A 20,271-nucleotide genomic window follows, 5' to 3' on the forward strand; every position below is an offset into this window, starting at 1 on the left:
TTAGCCGACGAGACCGAAAATCTTAAAACGTTAACTCTTGATCCTCATTCATTCTAAGCAAAGATCATTTGATAGACGGCCCACCGCGGTCCAGTCGCTAGTCGCGGTAGAATGAATCATACATCCCGTTGTTGTCGAGTGTTTTGGCTACATTTAGCTGCTACAGCCACATCCGGGATAACATCCGGTCCGTCGGTAAAAGTGCTCCGCTGCTATAAATCGCTGGGCGCTATGATTTAATGGATTAAATAACCCCGGGGGCGTTCGGGGTGTTAAAGGTCTTTGATCATGTGTTGTGTTGTGTTATGTCTCTACAGCAAACCCTGGACAGCGGGCGTATCGGCATCGCGTCCCAGGCTCTCGGCATCGCCCAGGCCGCCCTGGACTGCGCTGCGGACTACGCACACAAACGCACCGCGTTCGGAGCTCCCATTGGCAAGATGCAGGCCATCCAGGTACGACTGACATCTGTCGTCTGTGCTCTCTCTTCTGATTGGTTACTTTGAATATTATCCAATCCTGAGTTGGACTTTATAGCTTCAAAGCTGCTATTAAATAGGTTCATTTATGTGCTAAATATGTGATGACAGTGGTATCTGACGAGTATTTGTCACATAGAGGCTGAATCCTTAACCAATCAAACCTTACATACTACGGTTGAACACACACACGCACGCACACGTTTTTCGCTCTAGATCAAGGGCTATATCTTGCGCCACCTTACCCCTAAACTTATTTCCCATTTTTGACTATTCATAAAAACCTTTTAAAATAGTTAAAATAGCTGTTCTACAAGCTCACAACATGTAGATGTAGATCGGCTAGTTGAACTATTTTAAAATGATTTTCAAAATAGTAAAAAATGGCAAATAAATGTAGGGATAAGGGTGGCGCAAGATGGAGCCCCAAATCTCTTTGCTGACAATAGCCGCTCTGAAGATCATCTATTTTCCGAGAACGTTTTCCACAGAATATGGATGCTAGGGTCCATGTGGTTAAATAATATATCTCTGTCGGGAAGAAACCTCTTAACCTTATATTTTCCAAAACAAAGCAATACAGCCTCATCAAAGTTGCTGTTGTGAATTTATATATTGTCAATTACTTGCATGAGAGGGGGAGAGGTGGTGGAGTTAGTTGCTTTAGCAGACAGTTTGAAGGTCTAATGGATTTAAGAGGTTTTGTCCAAAGCGTTTTTTACTACTTTCCATTGGTTCAATATTTTCGAAACAACACACAGACGTAAAGGGTGTTCAATAGCACTGATTTATGAAACAACACACAGACGTAAAGGGTGTTCAATAGCACTGATTTATGAAACAACACACAGACGTAAAGGGTGTTCAATAGCACTGATTTATGAAACAACACACAGACGTAAAGGGTGTTCAATAGCACTGATTTATGAAACAACACACAGACGTAAAGGGTGTTCAATAGCACTGATTTATGCAAAAAAAAAAAACTCAAAAATGGAGTTAAGAGGTTTCCTCCCGACAGCAACGATATGATAAAGTAATGCTAATTTATCTACGCATACTCCAAAATAATTGTTTTGAGTCCAGTTTGTGTGAAAGGACTTAGTTGACAGTTAACTTTCATTCTACTTTGATGTAGTTTAAACTGGCTGACATGGCCGTGGCTCTGGAGAGCGCCCGTCTGCTGACCTGGAAGGCTGCACTCCTACGAGACGCCAAGAAACCCTTCACTAAGGTATGGAGTTACTAGTCGAAACCCTTCACTAAGGTATGGAGTTACTAGTCGAAACCCTTCACTAAGGTATGGAGTTACTAGTCGAAACCCTTCACTAAGGTATGGAGTTACTAGTCGAAACCCTTCACTAAGGTATGGAGTTACTAGTCGAAACCCTTCACTAAGGTATGGAGTTACTAGTCGAAACCCTTCACTAAGGTATGGAGTTACTAGTCGAAACCCTTCACTAAGGTATGGAGTTACTAGTCGACTAGTTGAACAGTCGACTAGTTGCTTAAAGCCCTAGCGTGTTGTGTTCATGCTGACCTTCATCTGATGTTCCCTGACCCACAGGAAGCAGTCATGGCTAAACTATCTGTCCTCTCTGACCCACAGGAAGCAGCCATGGCTAAACTGGCAGCATCTGAAGCGGCCACGTACTGCGCACACCAGGTACCACCACACTATTCAAACAGCTGATATACTGTAGTGTGTGTGCGTGTGTGTGTGTGTGTGAGAGTGAGTGAGTGTGAGTGTGTGTGTGTGGACTCCCTTATTTGCAGAGCCTGGGAGTCAATGGGCCAGAACATTAATATTTACTATTCTCGGCCTGTCGGCCCTGAGTCGGCTAAGCGAACTTTGTAACGCTTGACACGGCAACTCGCTCGCTCTGTGGTGGCTCAAGTTCGCTTGAGACGACAGGCCTCCGTCGCGGTCTAGTCCATAGAGTTATATATAAACAAACGCCACATCAGCGCCCATTGACCCCCAGGCTCAGCAAAAAAGGGAGTCCCGTGTATGTGTGCGTGTGTGTGACGCCCTCCCAACACATTTCTCTTCTCTTTTCTGCCCCATTAAAAGGCCATCCAGGTGCTGGGAGGGATGGGCTACGTGACAGACATGCCGGCCGAGAGGCACTACCGAGACGCGCGCATCACAGAGATCTACGAGGGGACCAGCGAGATCCAGAGATTAGTGATCGCTGGACAACTACTGAAGGAATACAAGCCGTAGAACTCTGGACAACTACTGAAGGAATACAAGCCGTAGACCTCTGTCTAGTGACTGTCTATTGACCATAATATGCAGACCGCAGCCTTCTTGCCAGCAAGGTTGCTAACTATACAGTAGGTGCAACTTCCCATTGACTTGACGGCCCATTCATCCAAACAGAAAAGTCCTAAATAATTGTATTAAACAACGTTAAACTCACCAACATTGCAGCTGTACGAAAAGCTTGAATTATCCTCTTTCAATCCGCAAAGTTTGTTTCATAAGATTCCACCCTGGCCTAGACATGTTATGAGATACTTTATGTCAAGAAATTCCGTGCAGGTTCTTTTATTTTTCTAAGTGTCAGAGTTTGGAAGCGCTCGTTATCAGTAAAGCAACGTCCTGCTGCCAACTGCAGTATGTGCAAATTCAAAACGGGTGGTACGCATGGGCCGTTGCGTGATATACAACGAACGCTTCCAAACTCCCAACGCTTAGAAAAAGGAACAGTGGATTTTTATAAAACAAACACTTAGATAGAAAGAGCATAATTCAAGCTTTTCGTACAGCTGTGATGTTGGGTGAGTTTGACGTTGTTTTATACAATTAGATAGGACTGTTCTGTTTGGACGAATGGGCCGTCTATGGGAAGTTGCACCTAGTTAGCAGCACCTTGCTGGCAAGATGAAGGCGGTCTGAATATGGTGATCAATGATGATCCATCTGACTCTGATCCATCCGTCTATCTGATCCGGCCATGGACCTCCTGTCTACTACGTGATCCTAATCTCTGTGACATCACAGGGAGAACTCAGAAGATAATGATGATTTCTTCCACCTGGAAACCGGATCTTCTGAGTCCAGCTCCGGATCTTCTGAGTCCAGCTCCGGATCTTCTGAGTCCAGCTCCGGATCTTCTGAGTCCAGCTCCGCCTTTCCAAGAATACCGTCGCCGTCGACGGGCGAGGCAGACACGTCACATGTCCAAAAGAAAAACGGAAACGGAACGAAAAACCTGAAAATAGCCAATCTACAAGCCCACGTGCGACGCGTTGTGGTCTTGTAGATCTGCTATTGATATCACCAAGGACCTCTATACCAACTACTAGTACATTGCTCACGGAGGTCCTAAATGGGGGATTTAGACTTCAGTGTTGCTCGCCGAAAATAGCCGATCTACAAGCTCACAACACGCCACGTTGCGACTTGTTGTGAGCTGGCCGATCGTCTGTTTTGCGTTGCGCGATAAGATAATTCAGACATAATATTAATATGTATCCCATGCCTATGTTTAACTCGTAGTTCAAGGGACTCAAAAGTTGTTCTGCGATGTTTTTGAACGAATGAAAAGGTTTGTTTTCAGAGAATCATCTGCAAACTCAGACATTAGTGTGCGCTGTTAACACCCGCTCATAAACAACCCAGCTCAATTACACACTTATATAGCTCATGAACACGTCAGAATTACACATTTTATTTAAACTACACCAACTAAGTAGTCTTTGTGTAGTCAGACAACTGCTCCACAATCTCTGAAAGCTAGTATATACCACTGGTTCTCAACCATTTTAATTTCAAGGACCTCCAGTTTGACCTGCATTAGTCTACGGACCCCCATTTAATGGCATTGCTATCTCTGTTAATTTAACTCCCTTTGAGAACCAATGCTATATACTGTACTGTACTATTGAGTCTGGAACTACGCACGCCTGAATGCCCAAAAAATAAGCTGTCATCTCTTTGTCATTTCCTCTTACAAAAATACATCTTTCAAATATATAATTTATTAGGCCATTATCAGGAGGGTGGTTACATTCTGGGGACCCACAGCATGGATACCTAATACCTAAAATAGCCTAAAATTGTAATCTAAAACGGAGCCTAACTTGTGTGTGAATGAACAGATACCACTCCATCCACTCTTCCTTTATCGGCTCTGTTTAAGGCAGTGGTTCTGAACCAGTGGTCCTTTTGGAGGTTCCAGGTGGTCCCCATGCAGCTAAATGATGGAGAGTTGGTAACCAAATGGACCCTTATAGATCTTGTAACTCTGGAGAGTGTAAAATGGACCCTTATGGGGCCATTTGGTTTCATTTTAACACACTCAAGAGTTACATTATTGTTAAACCTCTGCATTAGATAAGTTAATTTACAAGAAGTCTACACACAATTAGAGATTGTAGAAGAATTGTTGTTTTGATCGTTATCCAGTTACTGTGTTCAATGATTGTGATGGCACAGGCTGGCCACAAGAGGGCAGTGGTGTGGTTTCTCTGGGTGTTTTTTCTGATTCCACAACAGACTTCATGTGTGCCTCAGTGTCGCCATAGGAATTACATGTTTAATTTAAGCAAATGCTGCACAGAATGTTGTAAAAGGAACACCTATTGAGTCTGTATTGATGGGGAAATTATCTTTCCTTTTATTTGTGTTTGTTTTTGTGTGTTTCGGGTGCCATAGAACAATTAGTGACTTGATGAAATGTGCTTGACACACAATGCCTATTGTTCTGTGCAGTTGAAATGATCAGCCATCGGGCTAAAGGAGCTACATGTTGAATTGTTATCTTTTCTAATATGACATGATTGTGCAGTCCACACTCTTGTGCCTCAATAGAAAACTGTACATATTTCATTATAATTTATGCTGTTGTGTAAATTACATTAAAACACATGATTGATTACATGTCTTCATTTTGAGTCATTAACCCATTCTTGGCAGGAACCCCTTTTGGTGGTTTAAAGCAATTTAGCTATTGAAAAATAGCAGATCTACAAGCTCATAGCGCAGCACCAAGTGCCGCGCTATGAACTTGTAGATCTGCTAAATCGTGAAAATGTGCCTCAAATCTTTGAATATATATTATTACAGAGTGAACATTTTAACTCAAATCTTTGCTTCTGGGGGGGTTCCTGGAACAACATATTTTCAGATGGGGGGGCGGAGGCATATTACATATATTTTTTGGGGTCCTTGGTAAATGGTGCATTTATATAGCACCTTCATCCAAGGCGCTTTACATAGATTGTGCATCAATTCACCCATTCACACACTGATGGCGGCGGAAACCATGCAAGGCACTAGCCTGCACATCAGGAGCAATTTGGGGTTCAGTGTCTTGCTCAAGGACACTTTGACACTAACTCTGGGGGAGCCCACAGGGTTCGAACTGGCAACCTTGCGGTTCCCATCCAGCCACTCTACCCCTGAGCCACTGCCGCCGGTCCTTGACATTAAATATTGAGAACCACTGATACAGAAACAAGGTTTTTCAGAAAACTCAGGATTTTGAAAACATTTTTTTTTAATTTTGACGTCAGGCCATAATAATGTGTATGGTTCAACATACATTTATCCAAATGAAATGTTGATTTCTGTTGCTGTTCTGAGCTTGGCATCTGATTCTACAGTATCCGGATCATGCAATGATCCCACAAACCCCCATTTCCCCGTTAAGCTCAATAGTACACTTTGAAGATGGAGAGGGCCACTTTCCACACTCGCTCCAGAGGGCCACATATTTCTCTCCCACAAAAATAGCTGATCTACAAGCTCAAAATGCGTTGCGTCGCAGTGCGACGCCCGGGGACACCGGGGACCCCCACACGGAGTTGCACCACTTACTTGACACGGGTGGGATTTTATTATACTATATAAAAAAATGAAAATAGTGAAATAGACCATCTTGGCTACACGTTGTGAGCTTGTAGATGTGATATTTGTACTACTTTTGTGACACTTGAATGGTAAAGTAGGCTTAGTAGGGCAAGAATTTATGAAAAACATGAAATGGAGATACAGTACAAGGTCTCTGCCCCAGACAGTAACAGTGTTATTTCTACAGGTTGTATCAAAGTTTGAATGACTTTTGAATTGCGACACATCCATGTGCATGTATCTCTGCTGTCGGGACTCAACTCCAAAATGTTCATTTTTCAGGAAATTCAGAAAACCTTGTATTTTTTAAAACAAAGCAATACAGCCTCATCACAGTTGGTGTTGTAACTTTATATATTGTCAGTTACTTCCATGAGAGAGGGGGAGAGGTGGTGGAGTTAGTTGCTTTAGCAGACATTTTGAGGGTCCAATGGAGTTAAGAGGTTTTGTCCAAAGCACTTTTTACTACATTGGTTCACAGACGTAAAGGGTGTTCAATTGCACTGATTGATGAAACAAAACAAAAAAATCAAAAACCTCAAAAATGGAGTTATGAGGTTTCCTCCCGACAGCAACAATATGCTGTTTCTGCATGTGACTGTTTCTGCAACGACAAAGTAAAACATGGGGTGATTTCTCACTACAATGGAAGTCACCCCAGGTTTTCTATTGTGTGTGTGTGTGTGTGTGTGTGTGTGTGTGAGGGAGGGGAGGGGGCTGCATTCCTTTGTTTTCCTGCATGTGTGACCGTGTGTGCGTGCAAAGTTGTTGTCCTGTGCATGTTCATGTTGTGTGCAGTGGGAGTGGGTGGGGCGGTGGTGGTGGGGGGCGGTGGTGGGGGTCAGGCCAGTAGGAGTGCAGGGTGGGGTGGTGGTGGTGGTGGGGGGGTGGTGGTGGGGGTGGGGGTCGGGGCCAGTAGGAGTGCAGGGTGGTGGTGGGCTATGTTTGCTGACCCACATACAGTTTCCTCCTGGCCCAACAGTAGCAGCTTAATGACCACACTGATTATGTCGATGATAGCGTGGGTGCGGGGGGAGGAGAGGGGAGGGGGTCTGTTTACTGGTAGCAGGCTGAGCTTAAAGAAGAAACCAAACTAGTTCTCACAGTGTCCGGATGGAGATCCCCAGGGGTCGGGAGGGGGGGGGGGGGGGGGGGGGGGATCCCCACAAGCTACAGTAGTATGAAAATCACTTTAACCATTATTGTACCCATTTACGCCCGACGTCGAAAGTAAAAAAAAAAGTCTTCTAAATTGGGTCTGAGAGGCTTAAGGGCTCCATTTTCATCACCACTAAACTCCTTATCCCCAAACTTCTTTTTTGAAAAACATTTTTGAATAGTTCAACTAGCCAATCTACATTGACACGTTGTGAGCTTGTAGACTGGCCATTTTAACTTCTCAAAAATGTTTTGCAAAATAGTACCCGTGTGAACTGAGTGGTGTAAGGTCTTATATAGACTGATCAACTGTGGTCTGACGTAATGAAATCACACCCGGGTGAACTGGGTGACCATAGCAACCATGCTAATTTTTTGGTACGAACAGACAGACACGTAAACTAACAAAGCCAGTTGTAGGAGTGGTTTACACCACTCAAAAAAAAGGCAAAGAAGTTTAGGGATAAGGGGTTTAGCGGTGACGAAAATGGAGCCCTAAATCTCATCAAACCCATAAATAAATGGGCCTTCATATGAAAAGGGTTGAGAACCACTGGTGTAGACTCTGTAGAGGGTATACAGACAAAGGAGAGGGCCTGGTACAGAGCCCTGGGGGACCACAGTATAAACTAAATCTATATTGGGTTTAAGTGGGTGATTGTAGATAAGCCCTGTAGCCTAGTCTCAAACTCCAGGATATTCCCATCATAAAGTACAATAACCGTAGACTGCACAATGGGACACATGCAATAACAAAACAATGCAAACAATGCATGCAGTGACATGTTTTTCAAAGTGTTAATATCCCAGAAGTAATTGAAACTTCCAGTAACACTGGGTTATTTCCCATAGGCCAGGAGGCCTGTTGTTTATTGGTTATTTCCCATAGGCCTATTGTTTATTGTTGCGTCAGGGCATTCACTTCTAGTCATTTTTACTAGTTGACTAGTTGCCTAGTTTACTAGTCGACTAGTTGTTTAACTACCTATTATGTAAAAAATAAAATAAATGAAAATAAATAATAAATATTTGTACATTGAAAAACTGTGTACATGGTGACTATAACTATAATCTACCTGATCTTGAGGCCTACAAAATCGGGGAAGAAATAAAAAATAAAATTTTTTTCTTAAAAAACATCAACTAGTCAACTAGTACCAACCAAGGTCGACTAGTGGATTTACTAGTCGACTAGTAAACTAGTCGACTAGTAAACTAGTCGACTAGTTGCTTAATGCCCTATATATATATTTTTTTTTAAAGATATGTATAAAACAGTTCTGAACTTCTGACATGCAATGCATTATAATACACGCTTAGGCTACGAGTATAAATAGACACATTGCTGTGTTCCCTTTATTATAAAAAAAAACATCATTATGTCATATAAAACGTAAGAAAATTACAGTGTTTAATTAAAATAGTAAATACACAACAGGCTAGCCGACATGTATTGACATGCAAATGTGTCGCAGTAGGCCAGCCTTTGATCAGTATCTCAGTGCACATTGGTCTGGACATGACGGCTGCATGAACCATTCACAGGAACGCTAAGCTCTGCTCCATAGCTCTAATGCCGTTGCATTTAGAGCTATGTTACCGATGACTTCCAGGGCTCGCATAAACGCAGACCAGCCTCTCGTCTTTAGCGTAAATAAAAAGAGAACGTTGTTGCTTCTCACCATAACAAAGGCGGGTTGTGTCATTAGAAAGCCTACTTTTCTTTTCTTTTCTTTTTTTTGTGGCTTGCGCCTTTTATTTTATTTTTTTATTTTTTATTTTTTATTTTTTTATGGAGGGACAGACAGTAGGCTGACAGGAAATGGGGAGAGAGATGGGGGGAAGACATGCAGTAAAGGCCGTCGGGATCGGGAGTTGAATCCGCGGCACACTGCCAGACTGGATTACCAGCCAAGGTGCCTGGACCACTGAGCCATGGCCCAAGCCAGAAAGCCTACTTTCCTTAGTGGGAGCACTCTGAGCCCCCCCCGCACCACACGTATAAACTGTACTTTTTGGCCAGAAAGGGATTTTCTTTTTTTACACTAAAGACGAGAGGCTGGTCTGCGTTTATGCGAGCCCCGGAAGTCATCGGTAACATAGCTCTAAATGCAACGGCATTAGAGCTATGGACCAGAGCTTATGAAACGCTAAACAAAAAGTTATAACTATTTACACACTAACTAAAAGGCTTCTGATCTAATACAGTGGTTCTCAAACTGTGGGTCCGGACCCCCATGAGGGTCCGGAGGGGGGGGGGTTTCCAAAGTGATTAGCTTATAATGTGCAACAGTATATATAAACAAACCAACTATTTAATACCTAAATAAAATAAAATAAGACTATTATTTGCACCAGAAGCAATCAAAACACTATACTACAGAAGTGGTCAAACATTAGCCAAATTGTCAAATATTATTACCCAATAAATCTACATCGATCTACATGTTGACAATAGCATATTTTTACAATAATGATCTGGAGTAAAAAAATGTAATGCCTCAACTTTCTACAATTCCAAGTGCATGTCAGGGTAGGGTTCCCCAATTCCCAGTCCAAATATGATTATTTTTTTTTTAAATGTTTTTTTGTGGCTTTCGCCTTTATTTTATATTTTTCATGGAGGGACAGACAGTAGGCTGACAGGAAATGGGGAGAGAGATGGGGGGGATGACATGCAGTAAAGGCCGTCGGGATCGGGAGTCGAACCCGCGGCACACTGCCAGACTGGATTACCAGCCAAGGTGCCTGGACCATTGAGCCATGGCCCAGGCCCAAATATGATTATTTTGTGGGGTCCCCAGTTCAAATATGATTATTTTGGGGGGGGTCCCCAGTTCAAATATGATTATTTTGGGGGGTCCCCAGTTCAAATACGATTATTTTGGGGGGTCCCCAGTTCAAATATGATTATTTTGGGGGGTCCCCAGTCCAAATATGATTATTTTGGGGGGGTCCTCAGTTCAAATATGATTATTTTGGGGGGTCCCCAGTTCAAATATGATTATTTTGGGGGGTCCTCAGTTCAAATATGATTATTTTGGGGGGTCCCCAGTTCAAATATGATTATTTTGGGGGGTCCCCAGTCCAAATACGATTATTTTGGGGGGTCCCCAGTTCAAATATGATTATTTTGGGGGGGTCCCCAGTTCAAATATGATTATTTTGGGGGGGTCCCCAGTTCAAATATGATTATTTTGTGGGGTCCCCAGTTCAAATACGATTATTTTGGGGGGTCCCCAGTTCAAATATGATTATTTTGGGGGGGTCCCCAGTTCAAATATGATTATTTTGGGGGGTCCCCAGTTCAAATATGATTATTTTGGGGGGTCCCCAGTTCAAATAGGATTATTTTGGGGGGTCCCCAGTCCAAATATGATTATTTTGGGGGGGTCCTCAGTTCAAATATGATTTGGGGTGTGGGGTGTGGGGGGGGGGGGGGGGGGGGGTGTCTGGGGGGAGTTTGTCACGGCCTGTAAAGTTTGAGAACCACTGATGTAAAAACGATATGGCTCCAGTGTCAACACGACTCACGAGACACAATTAGAAAGTCATGAACGTCAAATCATTTCCGTGACTTCCATTCATAGCTGTTGTTCTTCGTACATTTAATGTCCTTTCATCCAATAACAGTTCCTCAACTTTGTAGTTCTGTACATTAACCATCTTTGTAGTTCTGTACATTAACCATGACACTACTGTGAAATATATATATATATTAAAAAAAATACATATTAACCAATAAGGAGTGGGTTGGCATCTCATTTCAGACTTTGGAAACCACATTAAAAGGTCCCTGCTGCACACTGGACACGTTTTCGGATTTGTAGCTGCGTTTTTCCGTCGTTTTCTTCCGAAGAACACGCCCAGTGTGCAACCAACCATCTTAACTCTGGCATGTTGCAACCAACCATCTTAACTCTGGCATGTTGCAAAGTCTCTGTTGATGACGATGATGCTGTTGGTGTACTACTTGAAGGGATATTATGAATTATTATTATTAATATTATAATAATTATTCATTATTAATGTCCTTATAGCCTCGGTATACCCAGGCTTTTATTTTCGTTTTGCATCGGCTCAAAAAAATGAAAGCCTGGGGTGGAACGAGACACATTTCCTGGTCTAGGAGTGGGAGTGAACTACAGTGCAGAGGGGGCGGGGCTAGAGGAGTGGGAGTGAACTACAGTGCAGAGGGGGCGGGGCTAGGGGGTGGGGCTAGATGAGTGGGAGTGAACTACAGTGCATAGGGGCGGGGCTAGGGGCGGGGCTAGATGAGTGGGAGTGAACTACAGTGCAGAGGGGGCGGGGCTAGATGAGTGGGAGTGAACTACAGTGCAGAGGGGGCGTCGCTCGAAATATGGTGACGTCAAGTTTTCTCCGCTGTTTTCTACCAGGGCGGGGAGGGAGGGGAGGGGGTCCATTTGGTTCCATTTGTACACTCTCAGAGTTAAATTAACAGTGATTTTACAATATATATTGGGGGTCCCAGAGATAGAAATGCCATTAAAAAGGGGGCCCCGTAGCCTAATTCAGGTCAAACCACGGGGGGCCCTTGAAATGAAAATGGTTGAAAATCACTGCTAGAGCCATAAAAAGTCTTCTCTTATGGGGGGTCCTTGACATATATTTTCAAATGGGGGGGGGGGTCCGCGGGATGACGAGTGTCAATGTGGGGGTCCTTTGGGAACCCCTGCTATACATAGTGGTTCTTGTCAAAGTCCCCGTTGATGGTGATGCTCTTGGTGTACTTGATGGGATAGGCGCTCTTCACCCGGTGCGGGCAGGAGGAGCAGCACAACAGCGCCCCCCCCAGGAAGAGCAGGGCCGAGGCGGCCCAGCCGATGTAGATGGCGGCGCCGATCTCCCTCTTCTTGGAGGGCGGCACGCGGTTGTCGTAAAAGTCCACGATGATGCTGTTGGCCATCCAGCACAGCGGCACCAGCACCAGGAGCCCGCTGGCGATGTAGACCACGCCCCCCGCCAACACCACCTTGGCCTTCACCACCTCGTCCTGTTGGATGTGGATATGAGGGATGAAACGGTTAAAGAAATACTAATTGTCCACCTGTCGAATTTCCCACACCTGCCATTTTCATTTCACTTAGTCCATGGGTTCCCAAAGCGGGGTCCGGGGACCCCTGGGGGTACTTGAGGGAGTTCAAGGGTGTAGATAGTTGGGAACCAAATGGACCCTTATGGGTCTGTAACTCAGAGTGTTCAAATGGAACCAAATGGACTCTCAGAGTTAAATTAACAGTGGTTTTACAATATAAATTAGGGTACCAGAGATAGAAATAGCCTAATGCGTGTGAAACTCATGGGGATCCATGAAATGAATACGTTTCGGAATCACTGCTAGAGCCGTAAAAATCCTCCCTTATCGGGGACACTGGCATATGTTTTCAAATGGGGGTCCGTGGCCTAGTAAATGTCGATTTGGGGGTCCTTGACATGAAAAGGTTTGGGAACCACTGACTTAGTCAGTCTACGGCCTCACTCAGACCTTTACTGCATTTCTGTATGCTTGTTGGATGAATGTTGTGTAGTGTCATGGCCGCCCCAATGCATTTCCAATGGAAGTCACATGGTTTGTAGTCCACATTTTGGACTACAAGCTGTTGTATGGCTTTCGGCTGTGTTTCGACTGCGCCCCTCCCCCTCATACAACACAAATGTTGTGTCAAACCATGTGACTCCCATTGGAAATGCATTGGGGCGGCCATGACACTACACAACATTCATCCAACAAGCATACAGCAATGCAGTAAAGGTCTGAGTGAGGCCTACTACTTCACAGTAAAGGCTACATTTGTATTCCTGGGATGAGCATGATGAGTCTACGGCTAAATAGATCATTTACATGATCATTTGGGGGTCCTTGACATGAAAAAGTGTGAGAACCACTGACTTATACATCACCTTTAATCGAAAAGATTATCTGTAGCCTAATGAAGTACAATTTTGAAGTACTTTTACTTCACTGGAGTATTTCCAATTTTCAGACAGTACTCCATTACATCTCAGAGGCAAATGTTGTCCTTTTACAAACATTAGTTACTTTGTAGATTTTGATTGTTTAAAAAAAGAGAAGTCTACATTAACCACTTCAGCCCTATAGCCCTTATACATTTTGGCCATTTAAAAATAGCCGATCTACAAGCTCACAACGCGTCGGTAGATCTGCTATTTTCAGCATGCAACCAAGTGTAAAATGACTTATACTGGATCTCTTGTCCACTAGTCCCCTTCCTAGCATTTTAGTCTAGTATGTATCTGTTGACGAAATTGTCAATACATTTAGTCTTAGTTTTAGTCATCACAGCTTAGTTTTCATTTAGTTTCCGTTTAGTTTTCGTCAGTGAAAAAAGGTAGTCGACGAACATTTTTCGTCTTAGTTATGGGGCTCCATTTTCGTCACCGCTAAACCCCTTATACCTAAACTTCTTCTTCTTTTTTTTTTACTATTTCTACAATCTCACAACGTGTCAATGTACATTGGCTAGTTGAACTATTCAAAAATGTTTTTCAAAATAGTAAAAAAAAAAAGGCAAAGAAGTTTAGGGATAAGGGGTTTAGCGGAGACGAAAATGGAGCCCTTAGTCGACCAAAACAACACTGCTTCTTGTCTTTTCATTTACCTTGATGCAGTTGGTGCACTGCGCGCCCGCCACCATGACGCCCAGCCCGCACACGCCCAGCACGGCCGCCACCACCGTGAGGGCGCGCGCCACCTGCAGGTCCTGCGACAGCGCCAGCACCGAGTCGTGCACCTTGCACTGCATCTGGCCCGTGCTCTGCACCACGCACGACATCCACAGGCCGTCCCAGATGGTCTGGGATGTCACGATGTTGGAGTCTATGAACGCCGTCACCTTCCACGTGGGCAGCCCGCACGCCACCATCACCAGCAGCGAGCCCGTCACGCACGCGCCCAGGCCCAGGAACTCCAGGCACACGGAGAACATGTTGACACGCTGGGTCCTTTTTGTTCCGTATATGCGGTCGCGGCCGGTCTCCTTTCTTTAGAAATAAGATAAATAGAATTGTAGCCTATATAAAGTGTGCGAAGTCCACTTGTTTTCCAGTCAATAAGATGTCCTCTCTTGTCCTTTTAAAATAGAGAAATAGAATTGTTGTAGCCTATAAAGTGTGCGAAGTCCGCTTGTTTTCCAGTCAATAATATGTCCTCTCTTGTCCTTTTAAAATAGAGAAATAGAATTGTTGTAGCCTATAGTGTGCGAAGTCCGCTTGTTTCCAGTCAATAATAAGATGTCCTCTCGTCTTTATTTTTTACAGTTTTATGATTGTGTTCTCTGTGTTCTCCGTCCTGAGATGGAATCCAGTGGAAATGGAGCCTTTTTTTTACGCACTGGTGCTCTTGTCCCGGTCAGTGCCTCTTTTAGTTATTAAAGGCCCCCCCCTCTCTCTCTCTCTCTCCCTCTCCCCCCTCCCTCCCTCCCCCGGTGGGGTGTGACTTGTCATGTAAATGGAAATGGGACCCCTGCCCACCCAACGCCACGGCCCATCCCAGCTGGCACTGTGTTGTTTACATATGAAATTCGTGCTAATCAACTGTAGTACAGCTTACTGCAGCCTCTGCCAGACCGGTAGCATTGATTGATGAGGACTGATTGATTGATTAGTGTGCACTAGAGAGATCTGTTTTAGTTTTAGTCATAGTCTTGATTGATGAGGACATTAGTGTGCACTAGAGAGATCCGTTTTGGTTTTAGTCATAGTCTTGGAGTAAACTTTAATTTACTTTTAATCATCTGAAATGTTTCGGTATTTAAGTCGATTAAATCTACAGATGATTTGCTTTCGACTAAAATAAATTGTGGCGGGCCTTGATGGCGTCGTATAATACCTGATTTTACACTTGTTTGCATGCTGAATATAGCCGATCTACAAGCTCACAGCGTGTCACAGCGCAACGCGTTGTGAGCTTGTAGATCTGCTATTTTCAGAGCGCAACCAATCAGAAGATGTCTTGTCTTTTAGTTCTACTGGATATCTTCTTCACTATAGTCCCTCCCTAACATCTTCTTCACTATAGTCCCTCCCTAACATCTTCTTCACTATAGTCCCTCCCTAACATCTTCTTCACTATAGTCCCTCCCTAACATCACTATAGTCCCTCCCTAACATCACTATAGTCCCTCCCTAACATCACTATAGTCCCTCCCTAACATCACTATAGTCCCTCCCTAACATCTTCTTCACTATAGTCCCTCCCTAACATCACTATAGTCCCTCCCTAACATCACTATAGTCCCTCCCTAACATCACTATAGTCCCTCCCTAACATCACTATAGTCCCTCCCTAACATCTTCTTCACTATAGTCCCTCCCTAACATCACTATAGTCCCTCCCTAACATCACTATAGTCCCTCCCTAACATCACTATAGTCCCTCCCTAACATCTTCTTCACTATAGTCCCTCCCTAACATCACTATAGTCCCTCCCTAACATCTTCTTCACTATAGATATGATATGATATGATATAGTACTTTATTGTCAGTTCACACTGAAATTTGTCTTGCGACACAGCAGCCAAGTATGCAGAACACATATACGTACACACATTTGACATAACACAAAGAACAAGACAATTTACATACATAAAGACATGAAGACAAGAGCAATATCCACCGCTTAGATTATCCTGTGGCTACTACGACTCTTGATTAAGCCTCAAGGTCGACTGGTGGACAAAGGACCTCTTTAGTCTGACCTTATTGTATGCTGGTACACCATATCTCCTTCCTGAAGGTAGCAACCTATATTCTCCATACAACACATGCTTAGTATTAGAGGTGGTATTCCTTGCTAACCTTAGGATGCTGTTATCATACGTGGATGTATAAAGTTTCTGAAGTTGTTGTCCAACAATCTTTGAACAAATGTTCAGTTGTTGCAGCATTTGTGACTTTAGGGCTGCAGACAAACATCCATACCAGGTGGTACTACAGTACTGAAGAACACTCATAATAACAGAAGTGAAAAACAAAAGAAGAATCCGTCTACTAGCACCGAAGGATCTTAGACGGCGAAGGAAGTAGATTCTTTGCTTTGTTTTCTTACACACTGAATCAATCTGATCGTTCCATGACAATAGATGGTCTATTACTACTCCTAGGTATTTGTACGAACATACCTGGTTGATCGGTTCACCATGAATAGTAATGGGGGATCTGTGTATCTCTGGTGGTGTACCAAAAACAATCTCTTCTGTCTTTTTTGTGTTAATGATGAGAGCGTTGTTATCACTCCATTCAACCACCTTATTTACTCTGTGTTGGTGCAGTCCAGGATCACTGGAACTATCTAGGAGAGAAATCAAAACTGTATCATCTGAGTATTTTAGAATGTATTGGTCTGGTGTGTCAGTGCGACATTCAGACAGGCATTCCTCAATACGACAGCTGTCAGTATAAAGGGTGAAAAGTACAGCTGAGCTCACACACCCCTGGGGAGCACCAACATTGGTAGTTAATGCTGATGAGAGGGTTGTGTTCACTTTCACCCTCTGTACTCTGTTAGTAAGAAAAGAAGCATACCAGTGAATTAAGTATGGATTCAGTTCCAACTGTACCATTTTTGACACTAGTATATCAGACTGTATTGTATTGAAAGCTGAAGAAAAGTCTAAGAATAGTACTCTCGCATGATTCTTATTTGACTTATCGAGGTGTTTTGTAATTAAGTGGACCAGTGTCACAACCGCATCCTCTGTACCGCAACCCTTTTTATAGGCAAACTGACTGGGGTCGAATATTTCTTTGGTTATACTAACAAGATGTTGTAACAGTATTCTTTCAAGTGATTTCATAATCACTGAAGTGAGAGCTATGGGTCTATAATCCTTATGTTCTTTTGGACATTGGATTTTGGGTAGTGGTTTTATGTGTGAGGTTTTCCAAGACAGGGGAATTGTGTGTGTGTCTACAGAGGTTTGGAATATTGGTTGCCACACTGGAGCCAACTCAGATGCAAAGTTTTTGAGGAGAAAAGCGCTACATTCATCTGGCCCATTAGCTTTCCTTGTGTTAGTACATTGAAACACTTTCCTTACATCCTCTACAGTGATGGTAATTCTGTCTGAGGGGGCAGGTGTTACAGCCTTCAGTATTTCAGTGCACTTTGAGGAATTGTCCAATGATTCAAATCTGGCGAAAAAGGTATTTAGGTCATTAGAAAAACCAAGTTCATTTTCAGTCACAATAGGTTTCGTTGGGGTTGACATTCCTGTCATAGATTTCATAGTATCCCATGCCTTTTTGTGATCATTGGCATTAAACGCATCCTCCAGACGCTGTCTATGTGCCAATTCTGCCTGCCTCATTTTCGTTTTTAACTTTTTTTCTGCCAATTTAAGTGCACCGAAATCTTTGTTTATGAAGGCTGTTTTCCTTTCATTTATTACATTTTTTATATCTTTCGTCACATATGATTTGTTGTTCGGATAGATTTTTATCTCCTTTGTAGGAACAACCAGCTGTACACAAAAATTAATATAATCATTTGTAACTGTGGTAATTTCGTCCAATGAACCATCTCTGTGTCCCAATCAGTCCAGTCCAGGCATGCTTGTAGTTGTTCCTTGTTTTCATTTGTCCATGTCCTAACTACCTTCTTCTCTGGCTTCCCTCTTTTTAATTTGGACTTATAGACTGGAGTCATGCACACAACATTGTGGTCAGAGGTCTCTATCGGTGGCCCAATCTTGGCTACATATGCATTTGGAATGTTTACATAGCACTTGTCCAAAATATTATTTTTTCTTGTCGCATCCTTGACGTATTGTTCAAATCCCGGCAGCACAGTGTCCAGATAACACTGGTTTAAGTCTCCAAGAACGACTGCTGGTGCGTCCGGGTACTGCAGTTGGAGCTCATGCACACAGTCAGCAATGGTTTTTGCTGCTTGTGCAGCTCTTCCTGGCCCTTTTGGGGGCACATACACAACAAACAGCAGAACGCATCCAAATTCGCGGGGTAGGTAGAAAGGTCTTAACGTCATGCCCAGGATCTCTACATTGGGATCGTCACATATCCTCACTTTTATTGAGTAGGATCGACACCAGAGATCATTAATGTACACGCATACACCGCCGTATCCGCCTCCTCCACCTCTGTCTAGGCGCACCAGAGTGAATCCGGGGACTTCATACAGTGAGTCTGGTTTTGATGGCTTTAACCAGCTTTCAGTGAAACAAAACAGCGATGCCTCACGAAAATCATTACAGTACCTTGCGTATGTCCGTATCGTGCCGATTTTGTGGTGTAAGGAACGTACGTTGGCCAGAACGATAGAGGGGAGCGGGGGGCGCTTGAATCTCCTCCGCAGTCGATTCCGTATACCGCCCTTTCTTCCTCGTTTCCTTTTCCTTCTGTGTCGGATCAACTCCTCGGGGATGTTGTTCAACACTGACAAACAGACGTGGTTGTTGTTGTTCGTTGTGCGAGGCTCCGGCCGTAGTGACAGCAGCACATCTCGGCTGTACACACAGGCGAGTCTGGGCGCCTCCCCACGCCAATTGTTTGTGTTGTCGAATTGTTGAGTCTGAAGTTCGACTGACAGGCATCTTCCACAGGAGTGTATAATCCACAGAATCAGCAGAGCGATTTCTACGGCCCTTATCTTCCACATCCTTACACACATAACGACTGACATTACGTAGGCACACAGACAAACATTAAACATTTAAGGCATACAAGGCACGCTGGGTCGCAGTGCAGCCGCTGAGCAGCGCACCGGAACTCTTAAGAAAAATTGATAGTCCCTCCCTAACATCACTATAGTCCCTCCCTAACATCTTCTTCACTATAGTCCCTCCCTAACATCTTCTTCACTATAGTCCCTCCCTAACATCACTATAGTCCCTCCCTAACATCACTATAGTCCCTCCCTATCACTATAGTCCCTCCCTAACATCACTATAGTCCCTCCCTAACATCACTATAGTCCCTCCCTAACATCACTATAGTCCCTCCCTAACATCACTATAGTCCCTCCCTAACACATCACTATAGTCCCTCCCTAACATATCTTCTTCACTATAGTCCCTCCCTAACATCACTATAGTCCCTCCCTAACATCACTATAGTCCCTCCCTAACATCACTATAGTCCCTCCCTAACATATCTTCTTCACTATAGTCCCTCCCTAACATCACTATAGTCCCTCCCTAACATCACTATAGTCCCTCCCTAACACATCACTATAGTCCCTCCCTAACATATCTTCTTCACTATAGTCCCTCCCTAACATATCTTCTTCACTATAGTCCCTCCCTAACATATCTTCTTCACTATAGTCCCTCCCTAACATCACTATAGTCCCTCCCTAACATCACTATAGTCCCTCCCTAACATATCTTCTTCACTATAGTCCCTCCCTAACATCACTATAGTCCCTCCCTAACATCACTATAGTCCCTCCCTAACATCACTATAGTCCCTCCCTAACATCACTATAGTCCCTCCCTAACATCACTATAGTCCCTCCCTAACATCACTATAGTCCCTCCCTAACATCACTATAGTCCCTCCCTAACATCACTATAGTCCCTCCCTAACATTTTTGTATTCTGACGAAATTGTCAGTATATTTAGTCTTTAGTTTTATCATAGCATAGTTTTTATTTAGTTTTTATTTACCGGTAGTTTTTGTCAGTGAAAAATTGAAGTGGACAAACATTTCTCGTCATAGTTAGTTAGTGTGTGACCTTTGGGTCACTTGGCCGTCATGGTTACTTAGCGTG

General features: G+C 43.6%; 2 protein-coding genes across 5 annotated transcripts in view; one reads left to right on the forward strand and one right to left on the reverse strand.

Moving 5' to 3' along the window:
- Positions 1-5,370, forward strand: part of acads (acyl-CoA dehydrogenase short chain) — an 18,812-nt gene extending 13,442 nt beyond the window's left edge. For 2 of the 3 annotated variants that reach the window (XM_079523558.1, XM_079523559.1), the window contains exons 7-10: positions 318-455; positions 1,618-1,713; positions 2,089-2,145; positions 2,554-5,370. In XM_079523558.1, coding sequence (XP_079379684.1) covers positions 318-455; positions 1,618-1,713; positions 2,089-2,145; positions 2,554-2,706 — 444 coding nt within the window. In that variant the 3' untranslated portion in view covers positions 2,707-5,370. The remainder of the gene's footprint in view (positions 1-317; positions 456-1,617; positions 1,714-2,088; positions 2,146-2,553) is intronic. The other variant, XR_013791827.1, reaches the window with a different exon arrangement.
- A 6,267-nt stretch (positions 5,371-11,637) lies between these two features.
- The window catches only part of cldn5b (claudin 5b), a 46,055-nt gene continuing 37,421 nt past the window's right edge, over positions 11,638-20,271 (reverse strand). For both annotated transcript variants that reach the window (XM_079524550.1, XM_079524551.1), the window contains exons 3-4: positions 14,142-14,523; positions 11,638-12,514 (exon numbers count right to left, since the gene is read on the reverse strand). In XM_079524550.1, coding sequence (XP_079380676.1) covers positions 12,197-12,514; positions 14,142-14,468 — 645 coding nt within the window. In that variant the 5' untranslated portion in view covers positions 14,469-14,523 and the 3' untranslated portion in view covers positions 11,638-12,196. The remainder of the gene's footprint in view (positions 12,515-14,141; positions 14,524-20,271) is intronic.

Source organism: Electrona antarctica, assembly GCF_951216825.1.
Source record: "Electrona antarctica genome assembly, chromosome: 16".
Classification (NCBI taxonomy): Eukaryota; Metazoa; Chordata; class Actinopteri; order Myctophiformes; family Myctophidae; genus Electrona; species Electrona antarctica.